We start from the raw sequence: 26,059 nt of genomic DNA, 5'->3' as shown, positions 1-26,059 counted from the left end.
TTACATAAGAGAATACAATGTGTCTCCTGGCTTCTGAAGCAGCTGAATAGAATATTGTTAGATGGAGCACTCAGTGTGGTACCTTCTGAGTTAAGGAAAGAATTATGCCTTCGGAAGAGTGTGCATGTGTAGCTTTTAGGCAACTCAGTACTTCTTGCTGATCGAAGTAAAGAGGGGATTGTTCTTTCCAGTAGCTGTGGGGAAGAGCACTAGTTGTTGCTTTGTTGTCATTAAAGTTTTAGATGTGAAGCAGTTGTGGAAATGCCAAATTCTATACAAATCCTTACTAGCAAGTTACAGACAAAATTGTCTTTAAGAACAAGGATTGTGCGGATAGAGGGATGGCTCAGTGCGTAACAGCACTTGCTTTTGCAGAGGACCTTGATTTGACTCCCAACACCCACATGACACCTTACAACTCTCTACAATTCCAGTCACAGTAGGTCTGCTAGTCTGTTCCAGTTTCTGAGGGCATCAGGCACACGCAGTACACAGACACACATGCAGGCAAAGAACCTATATACATAACAATTTTAAAAGGGAAAACAATGGTTTAACAGAGCAAGAGTTTCATAAACCATTGCCAGTTGACCTTCCTTAGGATAGTAGTTTAATGTCTAAGCAATTAAAAAATACACAGCAGTGTAAAATATATGAGTTAATTATCCTAACAATGCAGAAGATCCTCTAGGTAGTTTGCTCTTTATGTCAATAATTTAAGCTAGAGTCACTACAGGAAGGTTTGCATGTTAACCTATAAATGACACTACTTCCTCTTAAAGGAACAGAAACTTACCTTCAGTATCTTCTTCCTCCAAAAGACATATTTTTACTTTTTATTTTTCTAAGCTTAGGTTAGGAAGTACTCAAAGGAAGAAAACCCTTATACTTAGTTCATGAAACATGAAAATGGATTATACAGCAAAACTTCCAGAAACTGAGGAAACAAGAACCAGACCTAGAATATGATGCATTAGTGTTTTTGTTCATTTTTTTTTATTCAGTTAAAACAAGCCATTATTTTTCACAATTGTTTCTAGTAATCTATGTGCCCTGCCATAGTCTCTGGAGCATGACCTTTTCCTTAACCATTTAGTGTGTGAATTCTTGAAGAAACTGCAGAACTTTACTTCTTTGGATGGCACTAGACTTTCTTTTTCAAATGAACTGAAGTTCTGAGAATATGACTCTGGTGTCTCTATTAGTGGATGTCTCTTCTTAAGCATGGAGACCCTAAATAAACAAGATTGGATTGAGATCTGGCTAGTCCAAGCGAAATCCTGGAAGGCAGAGGATGGGAAAAGAATAAGGATCATGCCTTAGAAAAAGCTCATTAGGTTGATAGTGTGAGAAATGCCCAGCTATAATATTGTTTTACAATAACAAAGGTTATTCTTCGTGTGCTTACAATCAAATAGTTGAAATAAGTGTCTTAACTCTATAGTTTCTGCAGGACAAATTGTTATTAAAATCAAACTTTATCGATACCAACATATAGAGGATTTTCCTCCAAAGTACTCCTATACTATTCTGTCAAGTTACCCAGGGGTGTCTTATTCCTGTATCCATATGAACACATGCATTTTTAGCCCGTTGAAGCCAGTCATATTAAAGCCTGCCTCATTTTAAAGTTGTTAGGTACATTTAACTCCAGTTTTTAAGATGTAGGTTAAAGAAGTGTAAAAGGAGGACTCTGGCAGCTGCTGGAGATAACAGCATCTGCTAATGAGTTGCTGAAAGGGCCCCATCTTTTTATAAGTTGGAATGCTCTTGTAATTGTTACTCCAGTCATGAGTCTATGTCATTGCAACTGTATTTTGCCTTCCTCCATGTCCTTATTTACCTACTTGTTTATTTGCATTCTACCTCATTCCCCAAAGAACTTTAAATTCTCTTTAAGAGTGTACACAATAAAAATGAGTTGCACTGTAACTAACATGCCCAGGAACCCTCAAGCCAGTGGGAAAATACAGATAGGAAAGATGGACTAAGGTTATGACACAAAACACATGGCATGAAGTTTATTATGCTTGATAGAGGAAGGCTATAAATTTAGCTGTAAGCTTTCAAGTCATAAATGCAAGGAAGGGAAAATTATGAGTTCCTTGACACACAGAGTCCAGAAGGTGAAAGCAAACTAGTTGTTCAGGAAAACTAATGGACAGTAAATGATAAGAACTAATTGGGCTAATGGGGCAAAAGTGTGGTCAACTGTTGCAGGCTCATAAATTTTCTAGTACAGATTTTCACTTCTTGCTTCTGGAGACCCTTGCAATAAATCATTTTAATTGTCTTCTCTAGTCTGTAATAGCCTTTGGAGGAAAATTTATTTACCTATCTGTCTTTCTATCCATCCATCCTCTGTCATTCTTTCATCTACTTATCTGTCCATCCATCCATTTATCCATATCTATCTATCTATCTATCTATCTATCTATCTATCTATCTATCTATCACGTATCTCTAGTGATACATGTAATAACCCATGAAAATGCATTTCTTCCATTCAGTCATTTCTTACTGCTAATTGCTGTATCTTGTACTTAGAAGCCTAGAATGTAAAAAAGTAAAAACTGAGACTATTTATGTAAAAAGTAAAAACTGAGATTATTTATGTTTATAGGCTTGTCATAGTCCTGCAAAAATAAATGACTTTTATCTAATAACAATTCATTACTAAGCTTAGTTCTGGTTAAATTACGGTGAATTGTAAAGCGCGTGCGCATGCGCGCGTGCGCACACACACACACACACACACACACACACACACACACACACAAAACAACAGAAAGTCAACTAATGTTTTTAGTGTCTTGTCTATGAACTATTTTCAAAATTGCAAACCCTTATTTACAACCTAAACTTTCTGTTTTTGTGTGGCTGGTTTTTAAAAACCATTCATTATTCAAAAGTAACATTGAAATGTGTTACCTGCTTGGGTGTTTCGGTTCATTAAATTTTTGCAGTGGTTTTTCCAACTAAAATTACATTGATGTTATAGGGCATCTATTGTATCCTAAAACTCCCTTTTTCATGAAGGAAATGTCAAAGGAGATTGAGGGGAAAAACAGGGAGTGACTTAATTGTGTTCAGTGGTTCTCATCACTAGTTCCATCAAACCTGAGTTCTAAAGTTGTGATGCCTTCAAAAATTAATAGACTTTACTTAAAACAGTTTGAAATTTGTAAGAAAAATCAAGTAGGTGATAAGGGAACCACAATCTCTGGATAACATGATAAAAATGTTTTGTTCTATAAGAATCTGCCTGTCTGTCATTTAAAGTAGTTGTATCATCTTGTATTCCCACCAGACATCCCAGTGTCTGTTGCTGTTGCTCTACAGCAGAAGTTCTCAACCGGTTGAGTTAAAACCCTTTGGGGAGTTGCCCCAAACCATCAGAAAACACAGATATTTATGTTACAGCTCATAACAGTAGCAAAAATTACAGTTGTGGGAAAACAGTGAAGGTAATTTCATGCTTGGAGGTCACCACAACTGTATTGAAGGTCACACCATTAGGAAGGGTGAGATCCTCTGTTTAGAACATCAACATGAGGAACTGTATTAAAGGTCACAGCATTAGGAAGGGTGAGAACCACTGTCTAGACCATCAACATGAGGACCTGTATTAAAGGTCACAGCATTAGGAAGGGTGGGAACCACTGTCTAGACCATCAACATGAGGAACTGTATTAAAGGTCCCAGCATTAGGAAGGGTGAGAACCACTGTCTAGACCATCAACATGAGGAACTGTATTAAAGGTCACAGCATTAGGAAGGCTGAGAACCACTGTCTAGACCATCAACATGAGGAACTGTATTAAAGGTCACAGCATTAGGAAGGCTGAGAACCACTGTCTAGACCATCAACATGAGGAACTGTATTAAAGGTCACAGCATTAGGAAGGGTGAGAACCACTGTCTAGACCATCAACATGAGGAACTGTATTAAAGTTCACAGCATTAGGAAAGGTGAGAACCACTGTCTAGACCATCAACATGAGGAACTGTATTAAAGGTTATAGTATTAGGAAGGGTGAGAACCACTGCTCTAGACCCTTACAGCATTGTCAGTTGTGTGACTTTTAACTATTCTAATGCCTGTACTATGGCATCTCATTATTACTTTACTTTTTCATTCTGTAAAGATGTATGATATTCAACATCTTTCCTCTATTTGTTTGCAATCTATGAATCTTCTTTGGTGAAGTGGCTCTTCAGATATTTTGCCTATTTTCTCAGAGGGTTGCTTTTGTTACAGTTATATTTTATTTTATACATTCATTCATTCATTTAATGGTACTTTGAATTTAATTCAGTATCTCACTAGTGTTAGGGAAAGTGCTCTACCACTGAGACATTGATCAGTTAAGAAAAAGAAGCAGAAAAAAACTTATCTTCTTTTTTTGCCATTGATACCTCCCTCTCTTTCATCTTCCTATCCATTCTTCCTGTAGAATTAGTAATTGTAATTAGTTTTAATATTTCTTGTCCATATTACCAGTGACAAACTCCCTCCATTTTGTCTGAGAAAATTATTGTTTCTTTTTCACTAATGAAGGAGTGTGTTGCTGATTCAGAGCTCTAGATCTTCAGGCTTCCCTTTCATTCCACCTTTTAACTGTTCTGCTATGTGGGTTTGCTCGCATGGTTTCTAGTGACATTAATGCAGTCTTCCCCTTATTGAGTCCACAGTCTGTTTGCCTGCTTTCAGTTTATCTTGGGTTTTCTGCAGTTTGAATGTGTGCCTCTACAATGACCTTTTGGTCTTCACTCACCTTGTTTTTTGAGTTTCCTAGACTTTTGAGTAATGTCTCCAGAATTTTGAAAAGTTCTTGGCCATGACGTCTTCAAATAGTTCTACCCAATAATATTATTTCATCCTTTGCAATTCTACACAATCCATCATTTACAAATTCATCTTCCATTTCTTAGATTTCTCATTCTTTCCTTCTTTTTCTCCATTTTGGTTAGTAAGGCTTATGATTTTTCACCAGGCTCATTGCTCATATCCTTGGTTGCATCTAGCATACTGATGAGCCCATGAAAGGTATGCTTCATTTCTGTTTCAGCACATTTGATTTCTAGGATTTCCTTTTGGTGGTAGTTATAGTTCATCTTTGCATTTAAATCAGTCATATGCTCTTGCATATTCTATACCCTGACTGAATATGGGTGTCACAGTGGTTTTCTGTCTTCAAACTGTGTCTTGTTTTCCTAGCCTTTTAATGTGGCTTATGACTGCTAGTTTAATAAATGCACTTTTAATGTGAACTTTTATCTGGCTCGGGGCTAAGGTATTCAATGTGTGTTGTTATTGTGACTATAGCTGTAGGTGCTAGAGGGTTTATTTTCTTCTGCTGTCTTTTCAATTTTTTTTTCCTCACATTAGTTTCAGGGTTCTCCAAGAACATTTTCTTTGTTATCCCAAGTATTTTATTAAGTATTGGTTACAGCATGACTGAAGTGTGCATGGGCATCCCAAATGCTTGGATATGTGTCATAGGGTGCGTGGTTAAGTCAGATGACAACTTTGAGGACTTGAGTCTCTTCTTCTGCCCTGGGCTCAAAGCACTGAATTCAGGTCATCGGGCTTACATGGCAAATATGTTTCCCCACTGAGCCACCTCACAGGCCCTAAGAACTCTCTCAACTGATGTTTGTATCTTATATCCTCTATTTGTATTGTACTGTAAGCCAACTTTAGGCACACTGATACTGTATTAAAGGATAAGAGGCATACAAATTGTCTATAATTTAATGATCAAGTGCATTACATTACTGTGTCTTGTGTCTTTGGGTTATGACCTTCAGAAGGTTTTTCCTTGACAGCTTTTCCCCTAAGGTATGATAGGAAAGCTACAGGGGGCCACGTTATTAAACAATTTTCCTTCAGTTACATACTTTGGTAAACTTCTGTATACCTTGAAAGGTAGATATTTGTTATGGAGAACACATGAATTAATTTTTCCTCCTCTACTCAAAAGGTGAGTTTCATAGAGTAAAACCCAGAGAATGATAATAGATCTGTAAGTCTAGGACTGAGGCGTTTTTTAACGTGTGTGTGTGTGTGTACGCGCGCGCGCACGCATGCGCACACTTGTGTGCATGCATGTAGAAGCAGAGCTCAACCTTGGGAATCATCTCTCAAGCATCATCTTTATTGGGTGGGGGATTTTGCTTGCTTGCTTGCTTGTTTATTGTGTTCTTGGGTGTTTCTTTGTTGCTTTTTTGGAAGACTAAATCGTCCTGGCCTAGAGCTCTCTAAGTAGGTTAGACAGACTGGCCAGCAAGCTCAGGGATCTCCTGATCCCTCCTCTGCAGCACTGGCATTATAAACTCCTGCCACTAAGCCCCAATTTTTTTATTTGTTTACATAGGTTCCGGGGGCTGAACTCAGATCTTTAATGCTTTCCCAGCAAGCCATTTATCAACTGAACCATCTCCATATTCCCTAAGAGTTTTTAGCTATGAAGCTAGTCCACATTCAGCCTCTAACAATTAATCAAGATTAAACATCTGTACTTTTAAATCGAGGTCCTGGAACCCAACTAGAAATATTACCTGTTCGTCATCTCACCTCCGAGCCAAAGTTTCCTCACCAGTTTAAAAGATGATTCCAAACACATGTGGTTATCTCATAGGTGCATAAGAGGCTAGATGAACACATGTGAGCCATAGATTCTGGCATGGACCTTGTAAGGGCCCATGAAAAATTAGTTTTCCTTTTCTATCTAAGTACCTGTACTTGAAGATAAAGCCTGTTTTCAGTCCAAGCTATTATGAAGTATTCATCCTAGAAATACAAAAAAAAGTTCTCATAAAGTAGTTGCCATCCTTGCAGTGCTGGAAAAATAACTGGACTCTATAACAATTGCTTACTCTACAGACCTTGAAAGGGATCCCATGGTTCATTTATTTTTCTTTTCTTTCAACCCCAAGTATATTCTCTTTTTTAAAAAATATACTCAGCTTCCTACTGAGAAGACACATAAAGGCCCATTTCATTTAGTGTAGGTCTGAATGCAGGAACATCAGCACTGTATGCTAAGGATAGATAGCCACTCTGCTGCTGTGGTAGACTACAGATCTTGAGTGGGGGTAAGCAGAAGACATTGTTGAACCATTCAAAGCAAATCTATGCACTTCTTCCATGAAACTATGTCTGTAGAACTAGGTCTGTCATTGAGTAGCAAACTTTTAGGAGGACATTGGCAACACAGTGGTGATTGGGATGGTGATAGGAACATTTAGAAATCTAGGGACTGGGCTGGTGAGATATCCAAATCTGTCATCAAGCCTGAAAATGTAAGTTTGATCCTGATTCCCAGAACTCACATGGTGGAATGTGAGAAGTGATTCCCATAAGTTGTTCTCTGATCTTCACAAGCATGCTATGGAACACACACACACACACACACACACACACACACACACACACACACACACACGCACGCATGCACGCACACACAATCAATCAATCAAATAAAAATGTAATAATAATAAAGAGAAAAATGGAAATTTCTATATCTAGACATAGCTTATTAAATACATTTATTTTAATCTGGAGATTATAAAGTCGGTAGATGTTTTTGATGACAAATCCTTCATGATATCTCTGATTCGACTAGATTTACTCTTTTGATGACTGGACATAACTCTTCACTTCATCCAAGCTAAAATATACATATCTGACCGCATTCTCAGTGGAATTACACTCCCTTGCATTTACTCCTGCCCTTGACTTTATTTCATGAACCCTCCAATGAGTGAAGAAAGTGAAGCATTTCTTTTCACCTAGTATTGCTTTCTATGAGATCCTGTGGAACCTTTATCTGAGCCCTTGTGCTTCTGTCATGTGATACAGAAGCAAGGGAGTTGGGCAAAATCCAGAGATGTGCCAAGTTCATCCTGAGATGTAGACTCTGCTGTAGAAAGCACATTCGAGCTTGATGTTCAATATGTACCCCAGCCCTTTGCCCCTGCAATATGTGCTGTTGTTGTTTCTGTAGACGAGTTCATGATCTTTTGTAATTTTCTTTTTCTATTGATCCAGCAGTGCTAGCAACAGAACTTTGAAAAAGAAATGTTATTGGTAGGAGGATCTGTGGGCTTTTGTTGCCATGTATCTTGTATATTAGAGCATGAGTACACCACAATTCAGGTAAAATTCACTTCGTAGAGAATTCATTTTAGAGTGGCCTGGATGATTGAGACCTATAGAGGTAACCCGTCGGTGAAGCGGTCTTCTCCCTTCCCTTACTTCTTGCTGCCCCAAGGCAAAGGGGAAAGTACCGCTCTGCTTTATTGGTCTTTGGGTTTCAATTTCTTCTGGTACATTTTCATTCAGAGATGAGAAAGCCGATGGGAAAATGATGGGTTGAAAATAGAACTTAACTTTCCACACAGATTTTTTGGAATGTGTCTAGACTGCAAGTTTGAGGGCAGCTAGGGTGTAACCGTCACTTAGAGACACTGCTTGGAATTGATTACTTCTACTGTGCAACTGTGTGACCTGGGGGAAATATGTCCATTCTACTGAGACTCCATTTCGTCATTTGTTAAATCAGGGTTGATAATAGCAGATTCAGAAGGTTATTGTAGAAAGTAGCTGTCATAATGTGCTTGTACATAGTTTGTAATCCCCAAACTATGTAGCGTGTAAATATTTCTTTTTGAGATAGAGTCTCACTGTGTAACTCTGGCTGGCCTTGAATTCCCTGTGTAGATCACACTGGCCTTGAACTTCTCCTGCCTCTGCTTCCTAAATGTTGGGATTCTAAGAATAAGCCTATGTGCTTGGCTACTTGTGAATATTTCTGAGACTAGGATGGTATATCATTAATTTCCATATAATTTATATATCCATAGTACCTAACATATAATATATTTCTACTTGAAGTTACATGAATACATACTTTAAAATATCAAAATTTCCAATGATTTTAAACAATTGAGTGACTTGTCCTTTGCACTGGAGTAGATGACCAACATTTAGATTCAAGGACGGAGAAGAAAGTAACAAGTGTAACTTAGAAGGCTTTTGTGAAATAAAGTTTCTCAGAATTCTTTAATGCTTTAAACAAAAGAAAACAAACAAGTGAGCAAGCAGTGATTGACAGAAAGGAAATATTTGCTCCTCTGGGATCACACAGTTGCAAAATGGAGGGAATCAACAAACACTGGTGCCTCCCCATGGTGCTGAAGCGCCCTCAGACCCATAGGTTCAAAAACTTTTGTAGAAGAGTAAGTTCTAATTGAAATTCATTTTAGGACTCTGGTGGGCTTGAACACTCTTTAGAATTACACTGGCACCTCTCCAACATTGCTGGGCTCGTGACGAGCTCCAGGGAAGAATCTGGGCAGTGAGTGCTACCTTGTGAGGGATCTAGGGCAGATGGCACTTGTTCAGCCTAGAGCTCACTTCTGCCACAGCTGACTGAAATGTTGGGCTAAGTGATCCCAAGGAATACAGTCTCTCTAGTAGTCTGAAGGTAGTAATAATTGGATTTTTCAAGGCTCATGAATTGGCATCATTTAGAGTGCATCTGTCACAGACTTTTGCATTTTAGAAGGAACTGAAAGTTCTAGTGTAAAATATGAGAAAACTTTTTTTTAACTCTTACTTCTTTAAAAAAATATTTTGTGTGTGTGTGTGTGTGTTTTTTTTACATATAAATGTGACACTATGGTTATTTGGAATAATTTGTGTCTAGAATATGTTGATTTGGGGAAAATGGGAGGACACAACATTACTATTTTCTCTCTCAAAGCAGTGACACTAATTGGCCTTTATGCCAAGGGACTGAAGCAGCGGATATAATTTTGAATTTGTGGTCTCTGTAGACTGGATGAGGCTTCCAAGCCATGTGGAAGCGAACTTACCAAGAAAGCTTGGCAGTTATCCTTCCAGATGTTCGGCTTGCAGTTGTTGTCACTACCAAATGTATAGATAAGTGCGTGGATTCAGTGGACAAACACCTTTGCAAGGTCTGGCAATCTGTCAGATAACACCTTCTAAAGTTATTTGGAGAAAATCTACCCAAAATGATCGAATTTTGGGTTATCTTTTGTCCTTAGCTAATAACTTTCCTCTCCTCTGGGTTTGAACAGGCTCAAATTGTTATGAGTTTATACAGTCAGTATGGTCTGTTGTCAAATATTTATCTCTGTCTAAAAATGAAATGTCCTTAAATGCAATTTCTTTTTAACTGAATGAATCAATGAGAGAAAGAGAAATAACTTCTCATTTAGCCAATTTTTAATCAATATTGTCACGAAATGCTGAAAAGTGTTAACTGAATCCTGGCTCTTGTCATTTGAAATACAATTTGTGTGTTTAAGAATTTATGTGCACATCAAAAGTTTGGACCTCACATTCCGAAAGGAAAATTGATTTATGGGAGCAAAAAACTGCAGGAATATAGGTGATGTCAGAAATGAATGTGAGTCAATTATTTACAGCAAAATGGACCTTTATAACCAAACCAACAGACATATCAAATTCATTTATACCCTGGATTTCATGCTTTAATTTGGGACATGTCTTTTTTTTCTTCTGTTTTACAGAGGCCTTTGAAATTGTTGTTCGCCATGCCAAGAACTACACCAATGCCATGTTCAAGAACAACTACCCCAGCCTGACTCCACAAGCTTTCGATTTTGTGGGTGAATTTTTCACAGATGTGTCTCTCTACATCTTGGGTTCTGATATCAACGTGGATGATATGGTCAATGAACTGTTTGACAGCCTCTTTCCAGTCATCTATACCCAGATGATGAACCCAGGCCTTCCCGAGTCAGTATTAGACATCAATGAGTGCCTCCGAGGAGCAAGACGTGACCTGAAAGTATTTGGCAGTTTCCCCAAGCTTATTATGACCCAGGTTTCCAAGTCACTGCAAGTCACTAGAATCTTCCTCCAAGCCCTGAATCTCGGAATTGAAGTGATCAACACTACCGATCACCTCAGGTTCAGTAAGGACTGTGGCCGTATGCTCACCAGAATGTGGTACTGCTCTTACTGCCAGGGACTGATGATGGTTAAGCCTTGCGGTGGTTATTGCAATGTGGTCATGCAAGGCTGCATGGCAGGTGTGGTGGAGATCGACAAGTACTGGAGAGAATACATTCTGTCTCTTGAAGAACTTGTGAACGGCATGTACAGAATCTACGACATGGAGAACGTGCTGCTTGGACTCTTTTCCACGATCCATGACTCCATCCAGTATGTGCAGAAGAACGGAGGCAAGCTGACCACCACTGTAAGTATCACTCTTCAGTTTTCTTAGGGGCTGTCCTTCGTTGTGGTGGTGGCTGGGGTAACCTCCACAGCAGCAGATACTCATAGAAAAATGGAGAAAGGAAAACAATGAGTTAGTAAGGATGACAGATGGGTTGAATGACCTCACAAAGATAAGCCATGTGTTAAAACTACAGGCTACAGAGTCATAATACCAGGCTTTGAATTCTAGCTCCACATACTTCCTGGCTTTAGAGTATTAGGAACTCATTTTACCTTTATGCACCTAATTTTTCTAACTCATGTAAAAAGACTAGCATATATTCAGACACTCCGCATCTGTGTGGTAGATGGTAAATCTTTATTTAATGTCAGCTGTTATTGTTGTTATCATGATCATTATGGTAATACTCTGATAATCTTCTCTCTTATAAGCAAGGACACTGAAGCTTAGTGAAATTGTATGTTGCACGCCCAGTTACATAGTCAGTGAGAGATGCATGATTGGGAAACTGGAATTTTGGTTCAGTTGTCCTCACCCTTTATTCTGATTTCACTCTATGGTCTTCATCACATGTACCACATTACCATGCTGGAGATTGACTTTAAAGAGAAGAGATTCAACTAGTGTCTACTAATTAAACCAAAACAAGACCATAAGAAAAGCAAAACATTCATGCTCCCCAACATTCATGTTTGTAACCTTAATTATACCAGTCTAAGTTCTGCCAGTGAGATAGCAGCTTGTCTGGCTTCTAGGAGAGTTTGTCATAGAACCATAAAAGAAAGCCACTTCTAATGTAGAGCAGAACATATAGCCAAGAGCTTCCAACTAAGTCGTTTTAACACAGTGATTGATTCCTAACTGCTGCCAGCTTCGTAGGAGGATGTGGTAGAGCAGTAAAATATACTACTATTGTTGAGCTCTATTGGCCAGCATGCACCTTAATATATTACAGACATCAATGTGATGGGTCTTAATATTGTACTCATTGCACATGGGAGGGGTGAAGCTTAGAGGGCTTAAGTTCCTTCCAAGATCTCTAATCTTATTATACTGACGGAGCTGGGATTCAAACCCAGGTTTGACTGGCCTTGCTGACTCTTAGCTTCTCTCCAGGGCATTGTGTGTACTCTGAGCCATTGTTTATATAGAGAGCAGCATGGGCTAGTTAGCCTTGCCTTTAAACCTTGGAAGTACAAAGTGATAGGTGTAATTGGTTTCTTTGGTGAATTAAACTAGGAAGGAGAATAGAAATGATACAACCCTCGGCGTGGCTACTTATGGAGACGCTGTAATTGCCCCATTCACAGTGTTGGCCATTTAAAACTCATTCGCTCAGAAAATATTTTATAATAAAATGAACAGAAATGCCCTATCTAACGATGGCGTTCTTCAATGGCTAATTATTCCCTCGACTGCTTTATAATTCGAGGCCAGATTCTGGGGCCTTATGCAAAAGTCAATTGCACAGAACTAGAAAAATGAAAAGTAAGTGCATTCATATGTTCATTCACTAACACTGATCGAGGGCTCACTATGTGTCCAACACCAGTCAAGGGCATTGGAGGGTGCACATGTTTAGAATAAGAGAAAAATAAGAAGACTATTTTCAGTGCAAGACAGATGAGTATTTAATGACGGCTGTAGCATAATGGATCTGGAAAGCATGTTTCCTTTCCCCCAGTGCTCTTACAAACAAAAAGATGAAGTAGGAGGGCACAGGTGCCATGTGGCCATCGCCCCAGCACTCAGGAGGCTGAGGCAGGAGGATTAGGAATTTAAGAGGACTTTCAGGGTTCATCTAAGACCATGTCTCAAAAAAAAAAGGAAGAAAAGGAAAACAAGAAGCAAGCAAGAAAACTAAGTGGGTTGTTTTAATGAGGCCTGGACATGCAGGCTGTTACATGAACATTTAACATCTGCTTTATGCATGGAACTTTGTCAGGTGCTAGGCATTTGTAACTTTGCAAGACAATATGAAGTCTTGACATGTCACAGTTTCACTGGTAGATGGACCTGCAACTGAATAAATTCCACCATAGTGAACAATTTATTGTGATATGCATGTTGGAAAGACTGCGTGAGAAATAAAATAGTCTAATCCCATTCATTTGAAAATGGAGAAATAAAGTCTCAGGAGGCATACCCAAAGTTATTTAGCTAATAAAAGAGCCAGAAGCAGAAACCAAGATATTCTCCTGCTGCAATCTAATATTTTTACCGCCATATCACTTTGTCCCCCAGCAGACCCTTCCAGACTTTCACTCTAAAAGCACCATTAGGGTTTTGAAAAGACATACTGAACTTAAATTGCATAGCTATTTCAGGCTTTCAAACCTGCTGAATTTTAGGTACATGTACACGTTAGTGTGTGCTCATGCACATACCTAACATACAGTAGGAAAGTATATTTCGCATCATTATCATTCAGGAGGAAAGGCCTTAGCTGTCAAGAGGTGCTCAGTGATGCAGTCCCTTTCTGTTTTGGCCATTAAGGGCCTGATTGCTCCCAGATTCCATCTAGTTATGAGAGCATGAAGTCTGCCATCTCCTGGGAATGTCTGAACTAATCCAGAAAGCATATGTGTATTGCTTCATTGATGTGGTGTGATCACCAAGACTAAGTCATCTGTATCACCTTGTGGGGCTTAGGGAATCATTGCTTGGGTCTGTTCCAGCACACACTCTGTATACGCTCCAAGCAGGCAGGGCTATTTATTAGGGTGAAGAGAACTGTGGGCTTGACAACTGAATAACTCCATTCATGTTAACAAACCCATAGAATCCCTCAAAGAAAAGGCTGGTTTAAAATTAAGTATTAACAAGATTCTGTTGAAGCATGCCTAATTCTTTGTGTTGATGAAATCGGAACACCCCAGACTCAAACTTTTCTTAGGTTCAGTTGTGTCAAGAGCTACCTCAGATCATGCCAGTCTGAGTTGTGGGGGCAGAGCATCTTTCTTGACTAGCTATAGCATCACGGGATGAGGTGTCCACCCAGGGATGTTGTCTAGTTGTTAGGGTTTCACAGCCTGAAAATGGTTTTGGCCTTCGAAATAGGTGTGGCTTGCTTAGACTTTAAAAGTATGGGCTGTGGTGCTTTAGTTTCTCCAATGGTGGTTCTCAGTGCTGTAGACTACCAGGAGGGCACATGTGGACAATGTCATGGTCTTACTGGCAGCATTCCTGTCACTAAGCTGTAGCCTCAGCTCCTTACACTGTATGCACATGGAGGCAGATAAGGGAGAAGAAAGTGTGGGAGACAAGTATCTATACTGAAAGTACAACGAAAAGGTATTAATAATAATGATCCATTCTGATCTTCGGATCAGATTTATGGATTTATAATCAAGCAAGTATTGAGCCTTTGATAGTAGTTGGCTGAAAATCTCACTGTAAAAATTGATCAGCACGATATTGAATTCCATATTTTATATCTTGAAGCATGTGCAGATAAGTGCAGATGATACATATACTTTCAGCATTGCTGATTACCATGACCTTTTTTTCCCCAGTACAGGGCGTAGAGCCCAGGTTTGTGTGCATGCTAGGCAAGCACTCTTCCAGTGACCTACATTCCCAGCCCCTATAGAATGTCCTCTTAAAATTCTATTGTTTTCATTTCAAAATCACTGTCATTACCATATACACACGTAGATCACATGTATTCCATGTATAATTCGTAAATTTATTAAATGGTGTTGTATCTTCTCCCAGAAAAGTTTCCAAAAACTTTCCATATCCGATCTTATTGACTGTCTTCATTCTACAAAGTAATTGTTCATATATTATTTTTTATTTATTTTTTGAGATTGCAATTTAATTACAACATTTCTCCCTTCCCTTTCCTCTCTCCAGACCCTCACACACACTCTTCCCTGCTCTTCTTCAAATTCATGCTCTTACACTCCTGCCTGGCTATTGGTCCTTTTCTTTTTCCAGTTATGCCCATCTACTTTCTTTGTTGATTTTCCTTAACATGTCACAGTGTTAATGTTTCTGCTGCACAGTTTCATTACCTTGGCTTATGAGGTTACATTGAAAGTTGTGCAAAATTACAACCCTTTCTCTCACCACTATTTCTCCCTTTCCTTCCTAGTTGTGACTCACTTTAGCACTCCCTGAACGAGATTCTGAGACTGTCTATTTACTTTTCTTTGTGGAAGCACTGTAGTGCGTGGACACAGCTCATTGGAAAGAGGCCAGGAAAGATGACAATGAACCATTCCTTTGCCCCATTCAGGACTCACTCAGCCAGCAGTTCATAGAACTCAGATTCAGAGCTGGGTCTGTGTGACTCCAAAGCTCTTGCTCATTACCATGACTCTATATTGCTCTCTCAAACACTTCCATTCTCTATTCACTAGAATCTTCATTCCCCAAACGCAACCTAAATAGGTTTTTTATTATATTATTTAATATCCTGTATTACTCCCTACTGTTTTTCCAGCTGCACAATCGGTTTTTGAATTCATTCTCTCTCCTTGGAGACTCTTGCTCTACTATTTCCCAATGAAGAAATAAAAGACATGAGGGTTTTTTCATATTCCTCACACTTAAAGACACAGAATAACTTCAAAGAGAATAGGTGTGTAGGCACTACCTAAATTCTATATGAGTGTTGCCAGTAGACGCTACCTAAAAATCTATGTGAGTATTGCAAGTGGTGAGAAACCTATTAAGTTCCAGTTGTGGTGTTGAATCCCCACCCATTGGGACAACAGATACTTGTTTGGTTTCATCTCATTTGGCTTGGATTTTGCAGAGATTGAGCCTGGGCCCCTGTGCATGCCAAGCACATGCTCTAATGCAGAGCTACATCTCCAGCTAGCTGCAACAGTTTGTATTGTATCTGCTATTTATTCTAAATAGCAAAATTCTATTCACATTTCTACTCTGGAGTTTCCTTTTTTAGTAACATTGCCTACTGAGAACCTAACATGTGACATTATCCAGGTGCACCCATTTCTTTGGCTAGAATGTTTGAAGAGGCAATGCAGTCAGTATTCATGTATAATAGGAAGTTTTGAGGCAGGTTTTCCTGTTGATCTGCAATAATAATTCACTCTATCAAATTTGTGCATTTTTCCTGTCTGTATGAGTGACTGTAACTCATCCGAATTTCTAAGATTAGCCTTACCTTTCTTCTCTACTTTTGAAGGCTGAGGTTATTTCTCAGATGTCAAATTGTCAGTGGTTTTCTTCTCATACTATCACTGCACTTTCATTTTTTAGTCTCAGAGATACTTTCTCTGAATTCATAGAAGCTATTTTCTGTTCCAAAGGGATTCAGAAGTGATAAATCCAGCAAATATCTTGGTACAGTGTATGCAGGCCAGCATCTGGAACCTCAGTAAGCAATATTAGTCAAATGAGGTCCATTTCTGAAATGACTCCAAATTTACATTTGCCATCCTTTTTTACAATTCACAATTTTTAATGATTACCATTGGGGAAAGGTTATGGTGTTGTCTTTTGTTTTGTTTTTGACTGGGTTTCATTCACAGCACAGGCTGACATTGAACTTGTGATCCTACTGCCTTAGCCTGCAAAAGGCAGTTTTCAAACCTAATTATTGAAAGGTTACAAAAGAAGACTTGATACCATTGACGGTTAAGTTCACAGCAAGTTTCCAAAACTAACTATATGAACAAATCTTTTGACTGTTTCATCCGTTTGTGAATGCTAGTGAAACACATGGATTGGAGATGAAGAGCATTTAATTCCTCACAGCAATGGCAGTAGCCAGAGTGACAGCATTTGTGTCAGACTCGCTGCCCCTGCTTTCCATGGGACAAGGCAAAGAGGGCTGCACACACCGTGTGGTGCGTTACAAGAGAGCATTTTCAGTTTGGGGAACTCAAATCCAGCTTTAGCAATACAAGATGAAAAACCAAGCAAAGCACTGATCTGGTGGTCTAATGGCTAGAGTCCCAGGATTGCAACTGGATAGCGTATTGCTAGCCGGTGGCCCTGTTCATGTCTCTGAATGGAGGCACTATAGCTTCCAGAGCTGTACATGCATACCATAAAGATACAAGAAAGGGAGTCTGCAACAAACAGTAGTCAGGCCTTCTGTTTGTAAGACACATGGAAGCACAAGCTACCTGATAAAGAATTGTCTTACAAGTTGCTGCCTTCAGATGGGGGCAAGACCATCTCAAGGCCTCAGTGCCTTTGGAGAATCAAACCAAGGCATTACAAGGTGGAGAGCAATTAGTTCAGCTTCGAGTGGTTAGCCATAAGGCAGCCTGCCTGTTGGAGCATAGCAGAAGGTACACACCAAGGCCAAAACCAGTGACAGAACTGTCAGCCATTCAGAGCTTACAAAAGTCTATCAAAGGAGCACTTGATATTGTTGCCTGCCATTAGCAGTAAGACTCTATTGCTTTGGTCTTCCAGCTATTCTTCCGTGCTTCTGTCTTTTGGTCTCTAAACAGCTATCATTTCCTTTCCTGCTTTTTGAGGCTACAGAGTTATATTTTCTATGGCTATACAAGCTAACTGGGGAAGTTATCTCTTTCATTGTACTTAAAAGGTGGCAGATGTGATAACCACAGGGTAGTAAGCAGACACTTACCCATGTCTGCTGGTAGTGACAGGGAGAACTGATTTCTTCCCGAAGGATATTCAGAAGGGTTAGATAATTCAGGGTAGCTTGCCCAAGAGGGCAGAAGTTCAGAAAGATATCCCCCGTGTCCTGATATTATAAGGATCCATGTGCTCCCAGGGTGACAGTGAGTGAGTACAAAACGCCTGTTTCAAATGTTGGGCTGCTCAGGGAGCCAGAACATAGTGAAAGCAGCCTTTACTTTATGAAGGCAGAATAGCCTCTGGATATTTATTCATCACAAAAGCTGAAAGGCCCCCGAATCCACAGTGTGCTTCCTCTGCCATGTCTTTTCCTCTGCCTGCAGTAAAGTCTCTCTTAGCAAACGGAGTGCCTGGCGTTCACTAATGATACCCCGCCCCGTGCAAGGTACCTTGGCTCATTAACCTCTTAGGCCTACACATTTCACATCCGTGCTCAGGTATGCATGCCAAAGTTTTCTGACTCGGCTTGCTTTTCAAAAAGCCAAGCCTTGTGCTCCCACCCTCAAAATCGAAAAAGAACAATTTTGGCCCTCACCGAATCATCCTTTAAACAGGTGGCACAGTAGAACAGTCATTTCCTGACGGGAGTGAGCTATTGCAATGGTTGCTTCAGTAAAAAGTCACAAAAGGCCAATATCCAGTGTGTTGCTGCATTACCAGATCAAGTACAAGCCTTATCATTCTTAGCGGCCAAACCTAGCTGAGTGCTGAGCTCTGTGCATTGTCTGGGTCTCCCCATTTGCTGCCCCGTTCCTTGTTTTCTGTATTCACGTATGTGTGTGTGTGTGTGGGGGGTGTTAATGGGATAAAACAAGTGACTTTTGTTTTTTTTTTTAATACAGATTTCATCACATCCTTTCAAAATATCCCTTTGGAACGTGCATAGCCCAGCAAGGCTGTTTTCTTGCTTCCTATGGGGTCTGAATGGGGGAAGGGAAGAGCCGGTGCTGCCCCTTATTACCCAATTCAAATCCTTTCTGAAGAATATTCAGAAAGCGAATTAGGTTTGCCTATTCATTCCGCTCAGAATGCCTGAAACAGATAAAGTAGGAAACAGAGTCATTATATTTGGGTGCTGTCTATTATCATTTACTGGCTCAGAGTCTATCTAAGCCTTTCTGCCTTTTGCAGATAATTAATTTTGTTCCTAAATGTAGGAAAGAATGCTTGTAATCAGTATGTTTGTACTTTCAGCCACAAATAGAGCCTATCAAAGATGTGTAGTACAAATAAACCCCATAGAATATTCATCCCCAACACTGCTTGAAGTTAATGTGCTGTCGTTTTTTTCTCAAAAGGAAATGCGCGTGCACGCACACACACACACACACACACACACACGATTTTGAAAAGTCTTCTTGCTATTCTTTCATAGTTAATAGACGGGTCCCTATTTTTTCAACCAAGCCTCTGCTATTAATTATATTTATAAATAAATCCCATGTAGTAGAGCTGAAGAAGACTTTGATTTGGTGCAGAAATCAACTTGTCAACATATACACATTTCTCAGTTCTAGATGTAAATTTCTCCTACTATTCTCACAGGAAATTATGATCGATCAGATCTAAGAAGTTCGACTCTCCCCTCCCCCCAAACATAGTGTGCTCTTTGGGAAAGGATGTACTCTTATATTCACACTGCATGCTCTCTACATATATCCATCCCCTACTCTAAGCCCATCCCTTCTCACTCTCTTTCGGATTGTATAGTACTCTGTATCCCTTTCATTCGGGCCTTGTTCTGTTTTTAAAGTGATGATGTTTGATCATAGCTCAAGTATCACAGAGAACCTATTTCTACTTCTGCTAGCACAGTATACTACTACATTTGTTCCATTGAGAAACAATCTACTTCGGTTTGAGACATTTTTATTACCAGAAAAGTCTTCTAAAGGGAAATATTGTGGCTCTCAGCCAATGTCATCCAGTTGTAGAGAGAAATAGCTGAGTATATGAAGAACATTATGAAATTACCTGCTATGAGAGATGTCAGTTCAGAAATCAAAAGTATTTATATAGGATATCAGCCTTCTAATGCCACAGTCTAAGGATCTTAGAAACGCAACTTTTTAATGTCTATTTCTGAGTATGTAGAAGGAAGAAGAATGTGAGCAGGGGTGGGGGGAGTGTGGGGAGGAGAAGACAGAAATTATTAGAACCTGCTGTGTGCCTTATGCAGTTCTAAGCTGTATCCACGGATGAGCTCATTTGGCTTGCAGTGATCCTAAACAGAATAGGATTATGGTGATTGCCATTTTCCTGGTAAAAGAACAGAGGCATGGAGACTTGGAGGTGGGTGCTTGCTATACTGTTGCTCCGACTGCTGTATAAAGCAGGAGTCCCTGAGGGGCAGACCTTGTTTGCACGCTGATTCAGTTGGTGGGAAGAAGGTAGGAAGGGAAGCCAGAAATTACTCAGGGTCTTTCCTTCTTGCCAACTCTCAGTTATTATTCATCCTGTTTTCTAGGTATGGCCTTGAGAATTGCATGGGGACTTCCAATGGGCCTCACTTCTCTTCCTCGTGCTTGTATTAATTAATCCTAATTAGATTTTCAAAGTCCGCTTGGAGCTCAGACTTCCCCCCAGGATTGTTGCCTATTTAATGTACCTTTTAAAAAAAGAATCTGTTCTTGATGAGCTTCATTTTAAAAGATGCTCGAAAGCTATATAGCAGCTATATTTTCTCCCTTATAGCATAAATACACATGGTGAAATACCAAGCTCTGTGAATTTTTTATTCTGTTCTAAACCTTGAAGTGATATTTTTCCAACCATGGAAGGAGTTCCCTATTAAGTGATTTTCTAAGTGACTCAACTACTCAGTCCCCTGAACAAATCCTCAGTGCAAAATGAATGGTTTTTTTTGTTTTTTGTTTGTTTTTTGTTTTTGATTTTTTTTCCTGTAATGACCTCCTAGGAGATTTTCTTTTTAGTTGTAAGCACTTTCAAAATCATCTTTGAGCAGTCTTTACAAGTTTTCTAGATACAAAGTACTTTAAAAAAAAAAAAAAAAAAAAAACGTAGTAGACTGAACTGGTATCCTCACCCTGATTAAAAAGAAAGCAGTAAATGTTACAATGTGGTGTGATCCAACCTGACAGCAGCTCCCGAATTCATGTTAGATAGCCCACACATCTATCTGAAAAGGATGTCAGATGGCTTGGATCTCAGAGAACAGAAGAACACACTCTAGAGGGACTCTTGCCCTCATGCATCTGTGTTTATCAAACTTGCAAGTCCATTTCCTCCCTCGCCATTTCTCCTGAATTTGGAATACCCTGATTGAAAAAAATTAATGCATGACTCAAACTGCCTTTGTGATGAAAGGCTCCATTCAGAATTGTCTCAGCCCTGGTTATCATTGACCAAAGATTATGTGAGATGCCAGAAATGAGAAATTACAACAATGCTTCACTTTTAAGAAATTGACTTCTTATTTTTAATGTTTTTAACTGAAGTAGAATTACATCACTTCCCCATCTCTTTCTCCCCTCTGGCATCTCCCAGTTACCCTCAATCAAGCTCCTCCCATGCCCCCCTCCAGTTGATAGCCTCTTTTCTTTGATTGTACACCTATGTGTGTGTACACTTGCACACACACATAATCCTTTTGTTGTTGTTGTTTCAAGGATGACTATTCAACATTGGGCAACCAATACAGGGCCTCAGCCCCAAGAGACGCTAATATTCCCTCTCTCAGCAGGCAGTAGTTGCCCATAGGATGCAGGCTTTGAAAAGCAAAGCTTCGTGCACAGCAAAAATGAGCCTATACCTAATGCAGGAATTACTTTGTTTGTTTGTGCAAGGAACAGAGTAAGAAAAGTGTGTATAGCTTGGGAGAAATAACTTGAGCTTTGGGTGTTACAGTGTGAATTGATTTCACATTCCTGAACGTGTTGTCTAATCTCCATGAGCCTTCATATATACATTGAGGATAAAAATGCCATCCTCCTAGAACTAATATAAAAAATTGACAATGTCTAGCACTGCAAGGCAATGGAAAAATTCTTTTATTTAAATTTTTTTCATTTTACTTAGCAGCCCCAATTCCCCCTCCCTTCCTTTCTCCACCCCACCTTTCCCCATTCCTACTCTCCATCCATTCCTCAGAGTGGATAAGGCCTTCCTTGGGAAATCAACAAAGTCTGATACAGGGGCAGGGGCAGGGTCCTGCCTCAACTTAAAAACTCTTAAATGTAATACTATTCAGTTTACCTACTGCGAAGTAAAGTAGTCTTTTCTCCTTTGGTCTTCCTTCACATGGTGGGGTATTCATCTTTGGGGTCCTCACAGTAGCAGGAGGGCCATATTTACTAATTTCCGAAGAAAAAGGCCCTATGCTGAGAGGTAACAATATAAATCTATTTGAGGAAGATGAACCAACTGGCCTGAAGAATTTCTGATTCTTTGGTTAATGTTAATGTCTTTCAGTAAGGATGCTTGGCCAGGTTCTCCACATGTTTCCTAAGGCCTTAAATTCACACTAGTTACTGAATACAGAGCTTGGTGTGTCTTTAAAACAAACGTCTTCAGTTTGTGTACTGATAAGGACTCTTCCTCTACCTTACCAGGAAGGCCAGCCATGTTTCCACAGGTATTAAAGTTAATTCCCAACCAAGCAAACCAACTCAAAATTTACTGGCTGCTCGAGGGGGTCTTCCCCAAAGACTCATGAGAAAGGGGCAGTGTGATGGATCTGGATTTCCCAGTAGGGATTGGTGTTTTACATTCACCTTCATTTGCTATGTTTTAGTGCTGAAATCTCTAGGAGTAGAGGGAGGACTCAAACTGTGTTTATGGCTCCTTTGTCTTGGCTCCTTGTGCATTACAATGCTAAATTGCTTTTACTGGGTACCAGTAAATGTAGGTTGGTATTTAAAAATGTATAGATATGTTATGTATCTCTGGAATAATTTATTGATATCCTCATGGTTTAACTGTTAAGCTTTTCTTCTATCTCTAAACTTTTCTGTTTATATCTAGTTTGCCAACTCACTCTTCCTCCTTTCTCATTCTTGGCATTTGGGTTACCATTCCATTCTCTGGTGAAAAGAAAGAAAAAAAAAGTAAGATTTTTGTGTGTGTGTGTGTGTGTGTGTGTGTGTGTGTGTGTGTGTACAGAGAAATATGGGGTAGAAAGAAAACAAATGCTACTTCTATAATTGAATCATGAACATGAAGCTTTGATACCATAAATCTCACATGGGTCCCCATAAAGAAAGAATTAAACAAAGGATGAGACAAGGAGAAAGATGCAGAGACAAGAGGAATGTGAGCCACTGTGGTGGTGCTGTTTTTTTTTTTTTTTCCAGGGTGGTGGTTGTGGGATGCTGGATGTCTGGATGTTAGAAGATGGTGAGTCCAGTGCAGTCATTTGTATTTGTTCAGTGATATCTCCCTTTATTAATTTTCCTTATTGGACTCACCATAAGGATGATTAAATGTCTTATAACTTGAAAATTAATTGGCCTTGCCATCATTCTTTAAATTTTCTTTTTTTGAGATTATAATACATTTACATAATTTCCTCTTTCCCTGTCTTCCCTCTGAGCCCTTCTGTACACCCCTTCCTTGCTCTCTTTCAAATTCATGACCCCTTTTTTCACCAATTGTTATTTAAAGAATCACTTGGTTTTTTTTTTCATATAAATTTTGCATGTTCTTATTCATTCAATTGTTGTGGATTCATTCAATTGTTGTGGATTTTCTTGTCCCGCTACCACATTGCCCCAAATAAATACACACGATGCTATATTAATTATAAAACTGTTGGTCAATGGCTAGGGATTTTTATTGGATATCTCTGTCTTAATTATTAACCCATTTCTATAAATCTATGTATTTCTACATGGTCTTGGCTTACCAGAGAATGACCTGGCCAGTTACTCCTTTGGCAGCTACGTGCCCTCTCATCTCAATCTCTCTCTGCCTACCTCTCCCCGAATTTAACTTGTCTCATAGTTCCACCTATCTTACTGCCTCTGTAGGCCAAACAGTGTTTTATTCATCAACCAATAAGACATATATACAGAAGGATATCCCCCATCATTCAATCCCATGTTTTTCCTACTTGAAATAAGCCACATGTACCAGTCTAGATCTCTGAATTTGTGTCAAGTTGAATTGATTTTGGCTTCTTTGTCCATACCTAAATTCCAGTCCCACCTATTTCTGTCTAAGGATTCAACTTCCCATTTGATAACTCTATCAGGCAATCATGCAGACTGCAGAAACACCTTCTTGTCCAGATTATGTGATCAGATTGTCTATTGTTTGTTTAATAGATTTTTGTCTGGGTCCCTGGACCTTTCAGGCTTCCTTGAATCTGAACTGTGGCTCTATTTATCCTTTCTTTCCTTCACAAACTTCTCTTTATATGGCAGTTAGACCTCCAAGTGCAGAATAATAGCCAGAATCAGCACCCACACCCAGCCTAAACAACTCTCCTGGTTCTTCATCTTGGATGTTGAAGGGATAACTTGAGAGGGAAAAAGAAACATCCATTGAATGTAATATCCAAGGCAAAAGCAAATTTCAAGAGGCTGAAAGTGAAGACGCCTATTTGGGAGCTTTACTCTGCCAAATGAAAGCAGCTAGTGGATAAAATGAGAACAAGTCTATCAGTCCAGCAGCCAGGGAGGCTTAACACAGGCAGGGAAGACATTCCTTTCTTTTATCTTTTCAAGCCAGAATAAAGAGATTTAATTGGTTAACAGTGGGAAACATGCCAACAAGCAAGGAAAGTAAAAGCTAAAACCTGGAAAAACTAGGCAAAATGAGTCCAAAACTTTATGTTCCTGTTGTAAAGATGAGAAAAAACAAATGCCAAGTAGGTATTGTGTAGCATCTGTGAGTTCTGGGATCAAAGGACAGATCCATAAATACTTCAAGATGTTTGCTTGGCTAATTGACCAAAAAAGAAATCAACATACAGGAGATTGTGAAACACTTCAGTATTTATATAGGATATCAGCCTTCTAATGCTACAGTCTAAGGATCTTAGAAACGCAACTTTTTAATGTCTATTTCTGAGTATGTAGAAGGAAGAAGAATGTGAGCAGGGGTGGGGGGGGACAATAATCCAGTTTGAAATACATGCAGGTGTCTATAAAATAAGACACGGATCATAGGACTCAAAACATTGTTCTTCAAGTTGGCCTTGTGGCACTTTTGTAAACTAAGGTTCTTTTCTGTCAGAGATGCTTCAAGAAGCATCCTCCTAATTCACAAGGACACCTTAATGATACAGTATTATGAGCTGTGGAGGAAAATGCTGATCTTGGGATAGGACCTTTGTTTCTGTTTTTGTTTATACGATCAGCTCTGTTTTCCCATCTTTGGTCCTGCAGACTATTATGCTCTCTTGATCTTTCTTTTTGCTTACCTGTGTCCTGTAAATGATCCAAAAGTTCAAGGGCTTCGTTTTTCAAGTCATGTCTTAAATCAGAGAATGATTTTGGAAAGATCTTTAAAGATCTACCCTGTTTCTTCACTTTTAAGATGAGGAAGCAAAAGCATATGATCAGAAGCAAGGCGTTTGCAAAAGATGTGCCAGTTAATGGCAAACCAGGGCAAAAAAACCCTGACTTCTGCCCATTAGGCCAGAATTCTTTGTGCTGTATCACCCTTTCTTATAATGCAGTGAGCCTGCTTCTAAGATCTGCCTTTACAATGCCTCTGTGTCCTTCTACCAAAAAAAAAATAGTCAAAATAGCTTCAAAATCTGAAGTTATTTCATGACATGCTCTGTTTCCTGATTGTAGAACTCCTAAAAAATAACAATAGATACCCCATTACTATAGATTTCAGTGTCCTGACCATTATGAACATTTTTCTGTGAGGAACAGAAATAAAACAGGCAGAGGATAACATTCTATTACAAGTTGCTTTTATAAGGAAGGAGTCAAATATAAATATGCAATTGAGACAAAGACAACTCAGAGATATGTCTCATGATAGAAGCAGTGAATAGAAACTGTCCGTCTGGTCTTTTTCTCCTCGGACACTTTCACAGATCTAAGCATATCAGTGGAAAAGTGTTGCTTAAAATGTGTTCCCATTACAGTCAATTAAAGGTCAGCACACATAATTTACACAAAATGGATACACAAGAACAAAAGGTATTGGTTGGGTCATGAGTAATAGATTCGATTTCATTTGCAGATGAATACTGCAGGGCTTTTGAAAATGCATGATGCAAATCGCTGTTGTTGTTTGTT

At 39.2% G+C, this 26,059-nt stretch overlaps 1 protein-coding gene across 1 annotated transcript in view; it reads left to right on the top strand.

The window, feature by feature from the left end:
* Window positions 1–26,059, top strand: part of Gpc3 (glypican 3) — a 341,329-nt gene that overhangs the window by 185,619 nt on the left and 129,651 nt on the right. Inside the window, exon 3 of the mRNA XM_051178590.1 lies at window positions 10,570–11,264. Within this exon, the coding sequence (XP_051034547.1) occupies window positions 10,570–11,264 (695 nt within the window). The remainder of the gene's footprint in view (window positions 1–10,569; window positions 11,265–26,059) is intronic.

The sequence above is a fragment of the Phodopus roborovskii genome, unplaced genomic scaffold, assembly GCF_943737965.1.
Source record: "Phodopus roborovskii unplaced genomic scaffold, PHOROB, whole genome shotgun sequence".
In the NCBI taxonomy this organism is placed as follows: Eukaryota; Metazoa; Chordata; class Mammalia; order Rodentia; family Cricetidae; genus Phodopus; species Phodopus roborovskii.
This window is presented reverse-complemented; position numbering and strand designations above follow the sequence as displayed.